The 15674-nt window shown below is 49.4% G+C and overlaps 1 protein-coding gene and 1 long non-coding RNA gene across 3 annotated transcripts in view; both read right to left on the reverse strand.

Moving 5' to 3' along the window:
• Window positions 1–75: 75 nt before the first annotated feature.
• The window catches only part of COG5 (component of oligomeric golgi complex 5), a 277016-nt gene continuing 261417 nt past the window's right edge, over window positions 76–15674 (reverse strand). For both annotated transcript variants that reach the window (XM_021102595.2, XM_084977452.1), the window contains exons 20-22: window positions 8600–8726; window positions 8110–8189; window positions 76–809 (exon numbers count right to left, since the gene is read on the reverse strand). In XM_021102595.2, the coding sequence (XP_020958254.2) occupies window positions 695–809; window positions 8110–8189; window positions 8600–8726 (322 nt within the window). In that variant the 3' untranslated portion in view covers window positions 76–694. The remainder of the gene's footprint in view (window positions 810–8109; window positions 8190–8599; window positions 8727–15674) is intronic.
• On the reverse strand, window positions 11990–13814 carry LOC146400086 (uncharacterized). The gene is made up of 2 exons (XR_014816131.1): window positions 13679–13814; window positions 11990–13585 (listed from the first exon to the last, which is right to left on the reverse strand). It is a non-coding gene; the product is annotated as an uncharacterized LOC146400086 (long non-coding RNA).

Genomic DNA, 15674 nt, shown 5'->3' on the forward strand with positions numbered 1-15674 from the left:
TTTAATTTGGCAGCTCTGTTATAAAGTTTGAAGAGCCCCCAAAAGTCTGCTTTTAATAAGATGACACACAGGATGTGAAGACAGCCATGCTCTCTTTTATTAAAGATGTAGTATGACACATTAACACATTTAGCCCTGCATCTTAGCCCTGCGATATGGCACTGGTTCTCGAACTGTTGCATGTTGGAAAATGCTTGATGCTTTTAAAAAATATGAATGCCTGGCCCCTGCCCCCAGACGTCTTAATAGGGAGTACAAATTGGGCATCAATATTTTTTAAAGCTACCAGTGATTCTAATGTGCAGCTAAATGTGGAAAATACTGGGCTATGACCTATCCAGTGAAGGAGAATACGTCATACTTACTAACTTGATCATCTCTCTAAGAAGCAGTGGGGCATCTGCTGTGTGATGGGAAAGACATTGTAGGTAGCCTCAAAAAAACCTGGAAGGAGAGAAGAGTTTCTGGAAAAATCAGATCCATAGAGTTTGAAAATGAATGAATCTATTTTGACATTTTATGCTGTGGAAGGCAGAAGGGATTAAGAGGTAAACAGGAAAAGACCAACAGGCAATACAGAAAAATCAACTATGTTTTCAAAATAGTAGGTAGTAGCTGTCTTTTAGAGCATGTCTTTAGTTGCCAACCTTGGATGGGTTAACCCAAAATGGAGATTAAGAAATATTGCACATTATTACTGAAGCGTAGACATAGCTTTCTGGAGCAGTTGAACCATTATGGGATATACTGGTGCAAATTCTTTGCCATCTCTGCTTCTTACTGATTGAACATAAGCTTCCAGCGCGCCTCTGAAAACCAAAATGAAAACAGTGTCAAAAATTATATAAATAATAGCCTGGAGGATGCCAATATATGAAAGAAGCCCATTTCTGGAACTGTTTTGCCCAGTTGACCAACAGCCCGCAAAGTCTGTTGGTAGTGTTCCTGTGGTTAAACTGTAAAGCTGCACATTTTCAGTCTGCATTGCACTTAGGATCTAATCACATAACTGGAGGCCCTCTGGCGGCAGAGCTGCTCAGTTTCTCTCTGGTCTGCTTTCCTGTTGTTGAAGAGGTGTGTGCGGGATTGGCGCGGCCTGTAGGTCTAGTCACTGAGCACAAGAGGGCGCCCTGCACCGCAGGGAGCGCGGGCTGCTGGAGGCTTGAACAAGCTGATGCTAGCAGGCCGCACTCACTACTCCTGCTACTTAGAGAATGGGAACCCGTGAGCAGGATAAATTGGTGCCGGGGCTCTACGTGTTGGCACATTATGTGACAAGGCAATCTGAATTTAGCCAAGGGCATGATGATGATATTCCCATGAATCAGATCAGAGGGTTAGCAAACTAACCCACAGGCCAATCCAGCCCTGTGCTTTTCATTGGTGAATATTTTTCATTATTGGTCTATTTAAGTTCCAAGCAAAAGAAATCTTTGTCACAAAGTTCCACACTGAGATCCAAGCACATCTATAAGGATGTAGGTAATCCCATTACGTAGCTCACATATTTATCTCAAAACCCATTTAATATGTAATTCTTAACTGTTTTGTTTGTCCCCAAACACAATCTTAATCCTCGGTCAGGTTCGGTCATTATTTTCATTTAACTACAGAGAATATGCTTGCTGGGAGTGTGTCCAGCTCTGCGCTCACACTGTGATGGCCTTCAATCCCTCTGCCCACCGTAATGTTTCATACGAAACTGAGTCTCCAATCTCTCATTCCCGGTTCCGGCCTCCCTCCTGATTTCTGTGTTCATTTGATTTCTCCCAGGTGTGCCTCAAACTCACCTGTCGAACCCTGGGGCCATCCACCAACTGTAAAAATCGACCACACTGGAGGAGTGGGGGAGACTGTGCAAGGCATGTGGAAAATCTGAACTTTCTCAAATTTGCTGTGAACTTAAAGCTGCTCTAAAAACTATCAAAAAAAAAAAAAATCACGCTAAGGCTAGTGTTCTGCCCCCTTCTTTCAGCAAAGGATAGGATCTCCTCAGGTCTATATTTAAATTCTCTTTCAGTCTTAACCTGGCCAGTTAGCAAGTCCTGTAGAGTTTACCCCACATATTATTACATTGGACCCCTCCCTTTGCTTCTATTGGAACCGTGCCATTTTGTGCCCTGATTACTTTAGTAGCCTTGTAGGTGCTGTCAGCCCAGCGCTAGAGGATCTGCCACACCACAGTGAGAGACGCCTGAGGTCCATCCCTTGCTGTGCCCTCTTCCCACTGGGATGGTGTCTAAACGCACAAGCCCAGGGAACCCCAGCTTCACCATCAAGCTTCCCCAGCTCTGTGCTACGGCTGGGTTCTAGACCATTTTCTGTGGCCTAAAAAGACCCTCAAACCATTAGTTTCCATTGTGTTACAGACACATGCAGAGCAGTGGCTCTTAGCCCAACCCCAGTGTCTGCCAGGGAGAGATCTGGATGCCAGTGCAGGGATTCGCCTGAAACAGATAAGCCTCTGCCTAGGCAGGTCAAGCTCCACAAGGGCCTGTTTCCCTTCCACCAACGGACTGTCTCATGACCCCAGGCCTGCCTTGTTACCATCCCGATCTCTGGAACGCCCTTGCCTGCTTTCTTCCTTGAAAAGCTTTTATTTAGGACCACGGCAAATGTGTTGTTTAAAATAAAACCTTTCCTAACTCCAGGCAGCACAAAATAACCGAAACCACCCTGGAGTCACACGAAGCAGCAGAAAAACTTAGGACTTTCCACTGGCTCCAAGTAAAGTAAATGTACCCCTCACACGGAAGTCATCCAACTAGGAATCAATCTGCTGTGTGGAGGGCCTGGCGGGCCCTACTTTCAGAAGCACAGGTGGTACGTGGGGCTCTGCCCCCCTCTCCTAGCTGTGTGATCTGGGTGGGCTATGCTGTGAGCCTGTGTGCTCGTCTGCAAAGTGGGAAGAATACTCCATAATTTAGTTACGGGAGTTAAAAGATTACACCGAAGCACCTGGCTTTATTCCACGTACAGCCACATCCCTACAAAGCCCTCGAAAACGGTTTTCCCGACCATCCTCCTGAGGGCCTCAGATTCTCCACGGAAGGAGCAAGCGATTTACCCTTGCTTGGAACATGCAGGCTCACAGGGGAGGGTGAGGATCAGTTTGCGGCAAGGTTCCCTCTTAAGATGTAACAATTGAAGGCTGGGGTTGTTTGGTTCACTTATGTAGCTCCAGAACTTAGTGCCTGACAAATGCAGGGTGAATGAATTTAGAAAATGAATTACAAGTACAGGAAGATAGAACTGTAATGAGAAGTAAAGACAGGAGTTCCCGTGTGGCTCAGCACTAACAAACCCAACTGGTGACCATGAGGATGCGGGTTCGATCCCTGGCCTCGCTCAGTGGGTTGGGGATCCAGTGTTGCCCACTGGTATAGTTCGCAGATGCGGCTCGGATCTGGCATTGCTGTGGCTGTGGTGTAGGCTGGCAGCTATGGCTCTGATTCGACTCCTAGCCTGGGAACTTCATCAGCTGCGGGTTTAGCCCTAAAAGGACCCCCCCCCCCGCCCTTCCCCCCCAAAGAGTAAAGACAAACTCACAGAAGAAAATAAACAGAAGAGAAACCTGAGTGTAGGGATCCTCAAAAGTACAGGCATGCAAAGTGGAACTGAATGTCCTTAGAGAACAAAGTCTTTGAGATGCCTTAGTTCATGTCAGAGCTGAGCTTAAACTAAATGTTCCTCGATGAAAAAACTTGCTTCTTTCAGGAACACTATTTGAATTGCTGCACAATCGCCCCCCTCCCAACATGTAAGCCCTGGAGATTCAGACACAGCAGCGAAATCCCCAGGGCCTCGGCTGTCTTTGAGACGATGGTGTATATGCATCAGTCTAAGAAATGAGTGCACTGAGATTCACAGACACTGTAATCATTCTGCAGTGAATGGCTTAGACTCATGTTATCTAATAAGTGGATAAAAATCCACTTACTTTCATCTGCTTTAAAAGGGAAAGACATTACATAAACTACACAGTATGTGGAAGAAAGTTGAGAAATAAGTTTGGTTAGTGTTTATTCATCAAAAACACCATCAGAACTATGAAGAGAAAAAAAATTAAAGCTGCCATCATCCCACGTAAAATTAGAGCAAGATGTTTAAGCAATTATCATATTACTCCATTTGCTTGAGCAAAACATAAGCTTTCTTGGAAGTCAGGCCAAGCATTATATAAGAGTCTCAACTCTGATTTGTATCCAAAATAGGAAGATTATTAAAGTTACCCTTATTGACAAAAAAATTAGTACAGGAATTATGCAAACAATTTGTAGAGGAAGGGCTTGTGGTAACACAGTAACACTGCCCAATGTGATATTAAGTAACCAAGGGGAGGTTTTTATGGAACACAAAATGATTTTTGTCAGGTATTAAAATATCAGTGTGCTTGGTACTGAAATACATAAATGCCTCAACCACTGCCAGGTGCCTTCATAGGTCTTTCCTGGCTCCACCCTCCCCTTGGTCCCATCTCAGGGACCCAGTTCCCAGAACCGGTAGGTGTCTTGTGCCAGGGGAACACCACGAGGAGAGACCACACCTTACCCTCCATCAGCAGGGACCGTGTGGTTCCACAGAAGCACCGAGGAGCCAAGGGAACGGTGCCCAGCTTGTGGGCCCTGGACGGGGCAAGGGGTCCGAGAATGCACAGACTGAGAGCTGTCTGAGAACTGTCTGGATGAAAAGCGCTAGTAAGCAAATAAAGTCTAAGAAGTTTTGACACCATAAAGGTCTTCTGCTCAGACTCAGGAGAAGCAGAGGGTGAGGAGGCCACAGTAAGAAGAGTTGCTGCTCCACTGCCAATATCAAGAGTCAGTCCTACCTCTTCCGCAGTTCGGCATCAAAACCTCAGTCTTCATGTCTGCTGAGAACACGTTCAACCCCTGCAGACCCACAGGTGCTGCCCCGGCTGCCGTGCCCGCCCCCGCCCCCGCTCCCACCCTGGGCCAACACGCCTGGTGGGGCGGAGGAGGTACCACCTTCCCCACCAACCCCACTTGGCCCCAGGATCAGTGATCACTCTGCTTTGAAAAATTAACTTCACGAGTATCCATTCAAGCTCCAGAGAAATACCTGGTGTCAAAAGGAAGCAGAGAGGAAGGCGGAGGAGAGTCCATTACTTGCCATTTGTTCCACAGCAGTGGCTGCACCCCCAAGGACCTGCCCTACTTAAGACAACATGTCCAGCCGGGAGGAGCAGAGGCGTGTGTGGCAAGGGCTGCCCCCAGAGCCAAAGCGACTTGCTGACATTTAAAGGGCAATACTCACCCGGGGTTTATCTAGAGGGGCAAGAAAGTCATCCAGCGGTGCTTCGGTATGCAGGGATGACGTCAGTTTTGCAGTAACAGATAAGAAAGAAGACCCTCGAGGACAAAGCTCCCCTCCTTGCCAAGAGCCGGGGCTGTGGCGGGAGCCCCGTGTGCTGGAATCCCCGGAGGAGGGCTGAAGTGGCTGCTCAGGCCAGGAAGGCTCTGAGAGCAGCCCTGTGTGGAGTGAAGGGCGGGCCTTATTCAAAAAGCCTGGGAGTATTTCTAAGCTTTTCGGTTGCTAAATACAGGCTTAGCAACAGCACGGCTGATCAAATCACTCAGAAGACATTTTTAAAGAGAAGCAAAAGAAAAGAGATTTGTGATAGGCCCACAGCAGGACAACTGCTGCAGATGAACTCATTCCAACTTGTTAAGAACAGAAATGAACCCCGTTCAAGTAACTGAATCCTGAGTCCTCATCCATTACCAAGTGGGCTGCAGCTGAGCGCGTCTGTGGGACTCTGGCAAACCCAGACACTCACGCCCCCGTCAGCTCCACGCAGCCGCTTAGCCACCCCCAAAGCCTTTCAGGACAGGTTCCCCGGGGGGCCCTCCCCATTTCCTGGTCGGACCCTCACAGCTGGGAGGGTAACAGACGAGGGAGAGCAGGGGTCTGGGCCACTCTCCTCTTGATCCGCACAGGCGCCAGGGGGCCAGGGGCTCCCCTGGACTCTGATCACCGAACCTGAGGACTCAGGGCCACTCCCAGAATCGGAGGGGCTGGTGTTCCTCAAGGACCTGCCAGCTTCCTTCCTTGGGGGAGCCCCTCCCCTGGCAACTAGGGCTTCAGCCTTCTGTGCTGTGGAACTGCCTGGGCCAAGGTGAGGAATCCAGATGCTGGGTCCCAGCCCCAGAGATTCTCAGGTAGTCGAGGGTGTGGCCTTGACACCTGGATTTTTCCGGACTCTGCGAGTGAGCCCCACACGAGCTTGGAACGCGTCCTTCGCACTTGGGCTCAAGCAAAGGCTTGTCTGCAGCTGTGATCCCCAGATCAATGGCATTAGGATCCCCAGAAGAGCTGAGAATGGCTTCAAGGGGGATTTAAGAGGCACGGCTGACAGGCTTTGGAGAATGAGGGTGACAGAAGAGCTGAATGGTGGCTTAAAGGTTTTCAAGCTTGGCTGGATATAGGTGACAGTGACACCCCAACCAGGACAGGGAGTCTAGGAGAATGAGCGGGTTTGAGAGGAAAGACGATTTGTTTTTAACATTTGGCGTTGTGATTTCTGTGGGTCTTTGAGTGGTGATACAGGACAGCAAGTGTGCTGGCCTGAGGCCTGGGGCGACCAAGGTGAATGACAGACCAGAACCATGGGTCTGAGTGAGCTCACCAGGGACCCAAGTCCAGACCAAATGTGAAGGAAAAGGGCCAGAAACACTGCAGGAAATGAGGACATTTCAGGAGTGGGCAGAAGAAGACAGCCTGGCAAATGAGACTGTGGGAGAAAAACGGCCACCGAGGTTAGAAGAGACAGACGACCCTGGTGTCGGGGAAGACCCAGGAGGGCAGGGCCATCTTGGTCTGCTCGTGTCCTCAGGGCCTACCTGGCCCACAGCGGAAATCTGTAAACATGTGTGCACTCAGTCAGTGGCTGAGGAGGTTCGAGAAGGCAGTGGTGTCATCTCTAGACAAGCTGTGGCGAGATAAAGTGAGAACGGAACTTTTGGATTTGGAGGCCAAAAGGTCTCTGGAGATTTTGAGAGGAATTTCGGAGGAGAATGGTGATGGAAGACATATGCCTAAAAAGTCGTGTGTGGCAGTGGAAGCATCGCACCCCGAGCACAGTGTGTGTGTGTGCGCGCGTGCACATGTGCATAAATGCACTTGAGAGGCACCAGGCTACTGGGTATCCTTGTTTTCTACAAAGAACTGTATCACGCTGACTCACATCTGTGCTCCCCCACTTCAGTAACTGCCCTGCGTGGAAATGAAGCAGAACGTGGAGCCAAGATGTAAGGCAGCAGGACCGTGTGAGGCCTTCCCAGAACACAGCCCCACCCGTGCCCTCTGCCTGCCTTTTTTTCTTTTTTTTTTTTTTTAAGTACAGTTGATTTATAACATTGTGCCTTTTGTCTGCAGAAAAACCTTAGTCAAAGAATAAATTTAATCAGAGAAGTGAGAAAATGCAGAAAGAAAGGAAAACAGTCAAGCCAAGACAAAATGATAGTTTGGCCAGGCAACAAAGTCAAGGACCTTTAGTTCCTCCTCAAGGGCTACGTGCTTGGAGCTGTTCTGCAGCTACTGGAGCCCCACCAGGTGGAAGAAGTTAACTGTACGCTGCCCACAAGCACGACTGGAACCAGAAGGTTGGATGCTGACTCTCAATTACCTCAGCCCCAACCAATCAGGTGGTCCACAGCAGATCACATCCTGCTCCTTGAACACTTAAGATGCCTCGCTGTCCCCTCCAGGAAGGGACACAGTTTTGAGGCCATGAGCATGCTATGGCCCCCTTTGCCTGGCAAAGCAATAAAGCTATTATTCTTTTCTTCACCCAAAACTGTCTGTGGGATTTAATTCAGTGCCAGTGTACAGAGGCAGGGTTTTGGCAACAAAGGCAAGGTGTCTTTTATGGCTGAGGTTTACCAAACCAGAAGTGCATGGTTCTCAGGGCTGCCTCCAGCCGGGAACACCACGAGAGGGCATGTCAGAGACAAAGACAACAAAACCCGGCTGCCCAACAGCTCCCCCTTCAGCACACCCCCGCCCGGAGGAGCACCCCACAGGCACCCTACTCCTTGCTCCTCCCATGCCCTGCCCTGGGCTTCAGGGCTCAGGAACATGTGGCTTTACCTGATGAGAAGGAGCCTGTCCTTTTCAGAGGGATGATCATCCAGCCACTGGGAGAAGCGTGCGTGGGACCACTCCGCCCTCTGCAGGATGAGACCCAATCAGAGGAATGAGCACCCCAGGGTTCAGAGGACAGCCCCGGGGTGAGAGGACCCCAAACACCTGCCCTGGCAGCCCTCCTCACACCCTTCTGCCTCCCAAAGGGCCTTCCCGATGTGCCAACTGAGGGTGGGTCACCCCACCTCCGTCAAAAAAGCTTTAGGAACACAAACGACTCGTGTCACTATTATTGAAAGGGCTAATTTGAGATGCCTCAGATGATTTTTATTCTGCGGAGACAGTAGCAGCTGGGCAGTGGGATTTTCCTTCCTTAATCATTCACTGCCCAGATTAAATAAGGCAGGAGAAGGCCAAGGCACCTTCGGCAAGTAGGCGCCGCACTACTAGCCTCAGAGGGAAGATGCCTACGAGGGTTCTGGCTTCACTTCCTTACCTGGAAGGGAGATTTCAGCTCAGCAGGTGCTCTTGTGAACAAAAACTGAATAATGATGCTGAATGGAATAACATCCCCCACTGCAGGACTGCTGGCCATGTGTTCACTGGTCTGGAAGAGCAGTGGTCTAAAAGAAGGAAAGACAGAAGTTATTTCATGCTGTGCAATATGGAAAGAGGTGATTCGGTAGAAGACTCAGCCTATGAGTAGACTCTAACTGCACAGTAGGAGTATAGCAGCGTGCTATGCAGTAGAAGGACAAACGCCACCATTCTTCCTAGACTGGCTAATTCTCAACTGTTTCTGAACCCCTTGTTTAATCCAGACACACACAGACACACACACACGCAGGCTGACCTGCTAAAATCAAAGCATACCCTTAAAGCTTTCAAGCAGTTACAACTAAGGGATTCTTACGGTGGTCAAAACTTTCAGCTTTCATTTTATATAAAATGCTTCCTTGGACTATAATGTGGGTAAATTCACACATTTTCTACACAATGTTCAAAGGGCACTTATGTCCTTGTATCTATGAAATCACTACCTCACTGAACATCCCTTCATACTTGTACACCGTGTGTCTGCGTAACCCCATCCACGCAGACACATGGGGCTTTGCAGATATGGTGGGGATTTTTGTGTGTGTGTGTGTGTGTCTTTTTGCCTTTTCTAGGGCTGCTCCCTCGGCATATGGAGGTTCCCAGGCTAGGGGTCCAATCGGAGCTGTAGCCGCTGGTCTACGCCAGAGCCACAGCAACTCGGGAACTGAGCCGCGTCTGCGACCTACACCACAGCTCACGGCAACGCTGGATCCTTAACCCACTGAGCAAGGCCAGGGATGGAACCCGCAACCTCATGGTTCCTAGTCGGATTCGTTAACCACTGCGCCACGACGGGAACTCCTGATTTTTTTTTTTTTTTTTTTTTTTTAACAAATTGAAGGTTTGTGGCAACCCTGCATTGTCAGATGATGGTTTAGCATTATTTTTTTTTTTTACAATAAAGTGTTTGTTTTATGTACAATTGTTTATGTACAATTGTTTATTTTAGACACAATGTTACTACACACTCAGTAAACTACGGTATAGTATAAACATAGCTTTAATGTGCACTAGGAAACCAAAAACTTTGGACTTGCTGTATTGTGATAGTTGCCTGATTGCAGTGGTCTGGAACCAAACTGGGGATGTTTGTGCCCTTTATGAAACCTGCAAGCAAATCTACACTATTACCAATCACCTTGTCAAAAGGCTAGCAAGCAGAATTTGACGCCTTTATTGACCCCTCCTTGGCTTTGGGCTCAGAGGGATAAGAGTTAATTACAGGCCAAGTTGTAGAGGCTGAATCTCAAGAGGCAAGACGGCGGCCACATCTCCTGACAGAGCAGCAGCGACTGTGAAGCGTGTAGAACAGCTCTGCACCCTCTCTCTTCAGCCCCGGATACTCACTCCAGTCTACAGCAGAAGGCCTGCACAAACTGGAGACCACTTCTACGTCACACTGATGGTACGGTTTGATGCCAAGAGTCGGGAGTGTTCTCAACAGACAGCTGGTTCTGGTTGGATCCAGAATATTACCAGAAAGACTGTCTTTATGTGAACTATTCTAAAAGTAAAACTTAGACTTGGTGAGGACTCTTCTAATTGCAACTGTTTTGTAAGATAACATTATTCAATAATTTATTGCCTTTAGCGACAGTGGGCACATTTCAGTTCGCCAGTGTTGCCTGCCACCCACCAGCCATCCAGGCGGCTGGGAAGCAGGCCCCTCGTGAGAGCGCGACGAAGGCGCCCTATGGCTGCCTGTGGTGCACCTGCCAGGCCAGTCATCTCAGAAGCTCTTCCACGCGGCAGAGCTTCAGGCAGTGCATCGGGCACCTCGTCATGGAGGAAACATTGCTGAGGGGGTTTGGGTTTTGCCTGCAGGCATCCCTGCAAGTCCTTCCCTGGGTGTGGATGGCCCTGTTTCCATCTAAGCAAACCTCCTAGTTTTAAAAACCGCAGCAAGGGCTGCCACAGACATATGGCCCTTACAGTGTGCCAGGCACTGCTTTAAAAGCTTTATAAATGTGAACTCCAAACAACCCTGTCAGGTAGGCACTGCTACATCCCCATTTTAAAGATAGACAGACGGAGGGGAAGAGAGATTCAATAAAGGCTAGGAAAGGGCACAGCACCAACTCAAACCTGGGCAGCCTGGCTCTTCATTCTGCCAGGCCAGCTTCTGTTAGGATATCACCTGTAGCAACAACTCATCCTGTTTTTAGAACAGACTTTTTTCTCGGCGAGAAACAAACACCCCTGGAGAAAGTACAACTTCAAACTGTCAACAACCCCTACAGGAAAACCTATGTGTAAAAATGAATGTTTCCAGGACACCATCTGAAGGCCATGCAGCTGGGAGTTCCCTGGTGGTCTAGTGGTTAGGACTTGGTGCTTTCACTGCTGCGGCCTGGCGTTCAATCCCTGGTCTGGGAACTGAGAGCCCACATCAAGCTGCTACATGCCATGGCCACCCTTCCCCCTCCCCCGCCCCCCGCAAAAAATGTGAAGGCCATGCAGTTATTATCTCTTTAGGTACCCCAAATTATCTCCTTGGGTCAAAGTGTCCCCTTAGTCGCCTCTGTACTTGAACATATCGTCCCAGCCTCTCTTGGAGATATTTTCACCTGGCATGACCAGAAGGACCTGTGGACCAAGGAGTGGCTCTGTCTTAGAAGCTTCTGGACGCTGACTCTGGGTGAGAAGGGGATGAGGCAGTACCCAGCTCCACTTCCCACAAACTGTCCCAGAGGAGACGGTGAACACCTCAGAGCCCAAGGTCCAGATTCAGCCCAGGGCCAGGCACCCACCGACGTGGCTGCACCCATGTCTGAGCTCTATGAGGGAAAGGGCTGTGGGGGCTGGGGCTCCTCCTAAAGGCCTGGCGGGCCTGAGAGGCTACTCTGAGGGATGTGGGGGGACGGAGAACTCATGCCTTCACTTGTCTCCTGGCTGTCCCTGGTCCTGTGACACAGTAGGATTCAACTTGAACCCTAATTCGTGACATGAGGAGACCTGGGGGAAGGGGTCAGCCCTGTATGGCAGCCCTCGACTTACTGAAGAGCAGCCATATGGAATCCTTTCTGCCTTGATGACATCAAACTGCCGAGAATTTCTGTCCCCAAACTCTCTCAGTGCTCCCTATATGAAATCCGTGTACATATGCCTTAGATGAGTTACTAAGAAACACTGAACTTTTTCCTAAGAGTTGGTGTATTTCCTTCCTCCTGAAAATGAGAATTACATGGCTAATTCTGTTCCTCTTTCATCTTTGGCTTTAGGAAGTTTAAAGTCAAATCTGAAACTTACGTATAGCAATTAAATTAGCTTTATGGCTTGAATATTTGTGTTTTTCTTTTTTTCCTTCTTTCTCTCTCTCTCTCTCTACATATATATTTTTATTTTTGGCTGCACTCACGGCATGCAGAAATTCCCACACCAGGGTTCAAACCCATGCTGTAGCAGTGACAATACTAAATCCTTAACAACTAGGCTACCAGAGAACTCCCTCCTTCAATATATTTTTTTTCAACTTTTTTTTAGGGCTGCACCAGCGGTATATGGAGGTTCCCAGGCTAGGGGTCCAACCGGAGCCGCAGCCACTGGCCTACGCCACAGCCACAGCAACTCGGGATCCGAGCCGTGTCTGCAACCTACACCACACCTCATGGCAACACAGGATCCTTAATCCACTGAGCGAGGCCAAGGATCGAACCCGCAAACTCAGGGCTGCTATTTGGGTTCACTAAGCACTGAGGCACGAGGGGAACTCCTTCTTCAATATATTCCTGATGAAAACTGCAAAAATACAAGGGCAGAAAGGGGAGAAGGATGGAAAAGAGGGAGGGAGACGGTGGGAGAGAGGAAGGATCTGTAACGCCCAGCAGCCCAGCTGAGCTATGCAAGGAGCCTGCCCAGGACAGGGCTGGTAGAAACCAGCTTATTTTGAAATAGGGTCTTTTGATCAATCACCTGTCCATCTGGAGCTCTGAGTCACAGCTGTTACTTTTCTGCCAAGACCAAATCGTCCACTCTAGCCGCTAAGAGGACCGCCAAAAGAGCCACGGAAAGCAAAACTGGATCTGATTACATACTATGCGTCGCTGACATAATTACCTATGCACATCAAATGCATACATTTTGCTTCTGGTGCCTGTTTTAATAGGCTGAAAGAACACAGCATGAAAACCTCCCTTCTCCCTGATTCCAGGTGGAATCTGAAATACCAGCAAGTTAAAAAAATTAATCACCATCTGAAGTGATACAAGGAACAAAAGGAAATTAAGGTGCTATGAAACGCAGATACCCCAAATGCCACAAAATCATTCTTAAAGACCAATACTCAAAATAGCAACACTTTCAAGGTGAATCTTTACAGGCAGCTGATGGTCTTAATTAATCAAGTATTAGGCCCCATCAGAAAAAAATTCTATTTCTAGTCGAAGACCTCCACATTAAAAAGTGAGCCACAGCTGTGGAGCTGGCGGGCTTCTGCCAAGGCCAGTTACGAAGTGAAGGAAGAGTAGAGTCCTTCCCTGTCTGCAACCAGCATCAGTGGTCATGACCTGCGCCGCTGGCCACTACCTCTGCTCCGAACCTGGGGGGCAGCCAGACCACTGAGAATGTGCCCTGAGATCTGGAGTCAGCAGAGAAATGAGGGGGGCAGGGTGGAGAGGGCCCAGGACTCCCCCCTGCACTGGACACAGTGGGGCTTCAGAGAGAAGGGAAGAGGCCCAGATATGGGGGCAGGAGGGGCCGTGGGTGTGCCAGAAGGGATGGGGAGGAGGCTGGTGACCAGGGATGAATCAGGGCTCGGGACCCCCCAAGGTTCCAGTCCTGGAGTCCAGGCTGTCGGTCCCAGTGGACCAAGGCGGCTTCAGGCAGTCCTCTTCCAGGAATAAGAGGGCACATCTGGCTCAAGATTCCTGAGGCATCTCCCGGAAGCCTGTGGGCGGCGGAAGACAGGGAGATGGGGCGTTTCGTAGCAGGAGGTCACCACCACAGTGGGGAGTTTAGATTCTCTTCAATATTTTCTGACCTTTTCCTGAACGATTCAGTTAAGGACTCGCAAGCTGCTCTAGGAACAGTTGAGTGAAGACGAAGGGGAGCTTCTGGAATAAGCTGTCCAGCGCAGGGGTCAGGAGCACAGGTTCTGGGGTCAGGCAGCCCTGGGTCTGAAACACAGCTCTGCAACTCTCACACATTTTTCAGATGTGCAGCCCTGAAAACCCGGCCCCCTCAGCCTCGACCACTTCCTGGGGGTCATCCATCCCAGGCTCTGAGCTGCACTTGTGAGGGCAAACTGAGAAAATACCAGCACAACATTGAGCGCAGGCTTAGCAAGATAAACCATCACATCATGACTGCTGGAATGAAAACGCTAACACACGAAATCTCCTGCCCTCCTCACTGACGCAGGTGCTCCCAGCACTGCCTAAGAGGAGCACACCAAGCAAAGCACACCAAGCCCCAGAGGTCGCCGCCTCTGGCCTCAATGCTGACATCAGAAACTCAGCGTTAACCACGCAGAACCCTTGGGGAAATCATTACTGCAGGGGCTGGATGAAGTGGAAAGAAAGCACTGAGAACACCGGAGGGGAGCTGAGTGCAGGAGGTGCTCTTGGGGGAGCGGCAGAGATGCGCGCCCTGCAGCCCCGCAGGCAGGGTCAGTGCGCCATTTGGAGCAGCGTCTGACTGCGGCTGTCAACTGCAGACACGGGAAACGCTCAGAGTCCTATAGTTAAGGTCGCCTTCCTGCTGGCTCTGGTCTCCCAGCGCCCCTCTCTCCCTAACATCTATCACAACAGCCCAGATCTCCTGAACTCCGGTGCTCTTTCATGACATCATGAAAAGGAAGCTTCTGGCAGAGCAGGCGGTGGACATGACTTGGGGCTGGGGGGCTGGGGGAGTGGGGGTGGGGGAGGTGAAGGTGAGAGGCCTCCCGAAGGCAGGGTCTGGCCCTGAGTGGTGAGAGGCCTGCGGCTCTTCCTGTCCTCTGCCCCACACCCATCTGCTCTGACAGGGGGAGGCAAAAGTAACCTCCATCCCTGACACTACCTGGGGGACACTGTCCTGCTGCAGAGGGGTGGACAAGGAGGGGGCCTGGTGCGTCTTGTGTACAATGCAAACCACACAGGGCCAAATCCCTAAGGTCGCAGCCTTCCAAAGGTGCACTCTCTCCAGCATAAGAAAAGATTCCTGCTGCCTGAGAAACTCTCAGTAGACAGTAAAATGTAAATATATGCAAGACGCTTGCTGGCCTCATTAAAAGAGAGTCCACTAACATTGCCATCAAGGAGAAGTGCTCTGCGACAGATGGCTGCCTGATGGGGGAAGGGCGGGCGGCTAAGGTTGGGGTGTCCCTGTGTGTGTGGGAGGGGCGGGGGCGCAGGGCTGCACCTGGGGCCTGGACTGGAAGGGTCCCTGCCTGGCACTGTCACTCTCTCTGGCACTGGGTCCGCTGCCTCCTCCTGCAGCCACTGCTTCTAAAGTTCTGGGTTTTGGGCATTTGGCTGCCTATATTTCTTGCCCCCCCCACCCCACTGTATCATGTTTTAGCATATTTTATATTATTTTTAGACTCCGCTGTTATTTTCAAATAGGAGAAACAATGCAAGAGGGATTGTTAAATATATACAAATATAAAACAAATATACAACAACCAAAGTACCAAATATAAAACAAATATACAAAAAAGTACAAATATAAAACAACCAAAGTACCAAATTTGAAAAATACAGAAAACCTCTGAAGGAAAACTCACCGGTAACAATGCTACTCTCCAAAGGTAACATTCTGAGGTTTATCCTTCGCTTTTCCTCTCTCCACATACACGTTACTGTTTTTAAATCAGTCAGGCTCCATATCATACATACTGTGGAGCAGCCTGTTTTTCCATTTTGTGATGCAATAGGAAGTATTTTTCATATTATGAGATATTAAATAACAACATCAAGTTATGTTAATGGCTGCATACATATATTTTTTTCTTTTTTTAGGGCTGCACCTGCCGCACATGGAGGTTCCCAGGCTAG

This window comes from Sus scrofa, chromosome 9 (assembly GCF_054392235.1).
Source record: "Sus scrofa isolate SSC_HxYL_T2T_F1_AM1 chromosome 9, Sscrofa_HxYL_maternal_Yorkshire_Landrace_v2.0, whole genome shotgun sequence".
NCBI classification, from domain to species: domain Eukaryota; kingdom Metazoa; phylum Chordata; class Mammalia; order Artiodactyla; family Suidae; genus Sus; species Sus scrofa.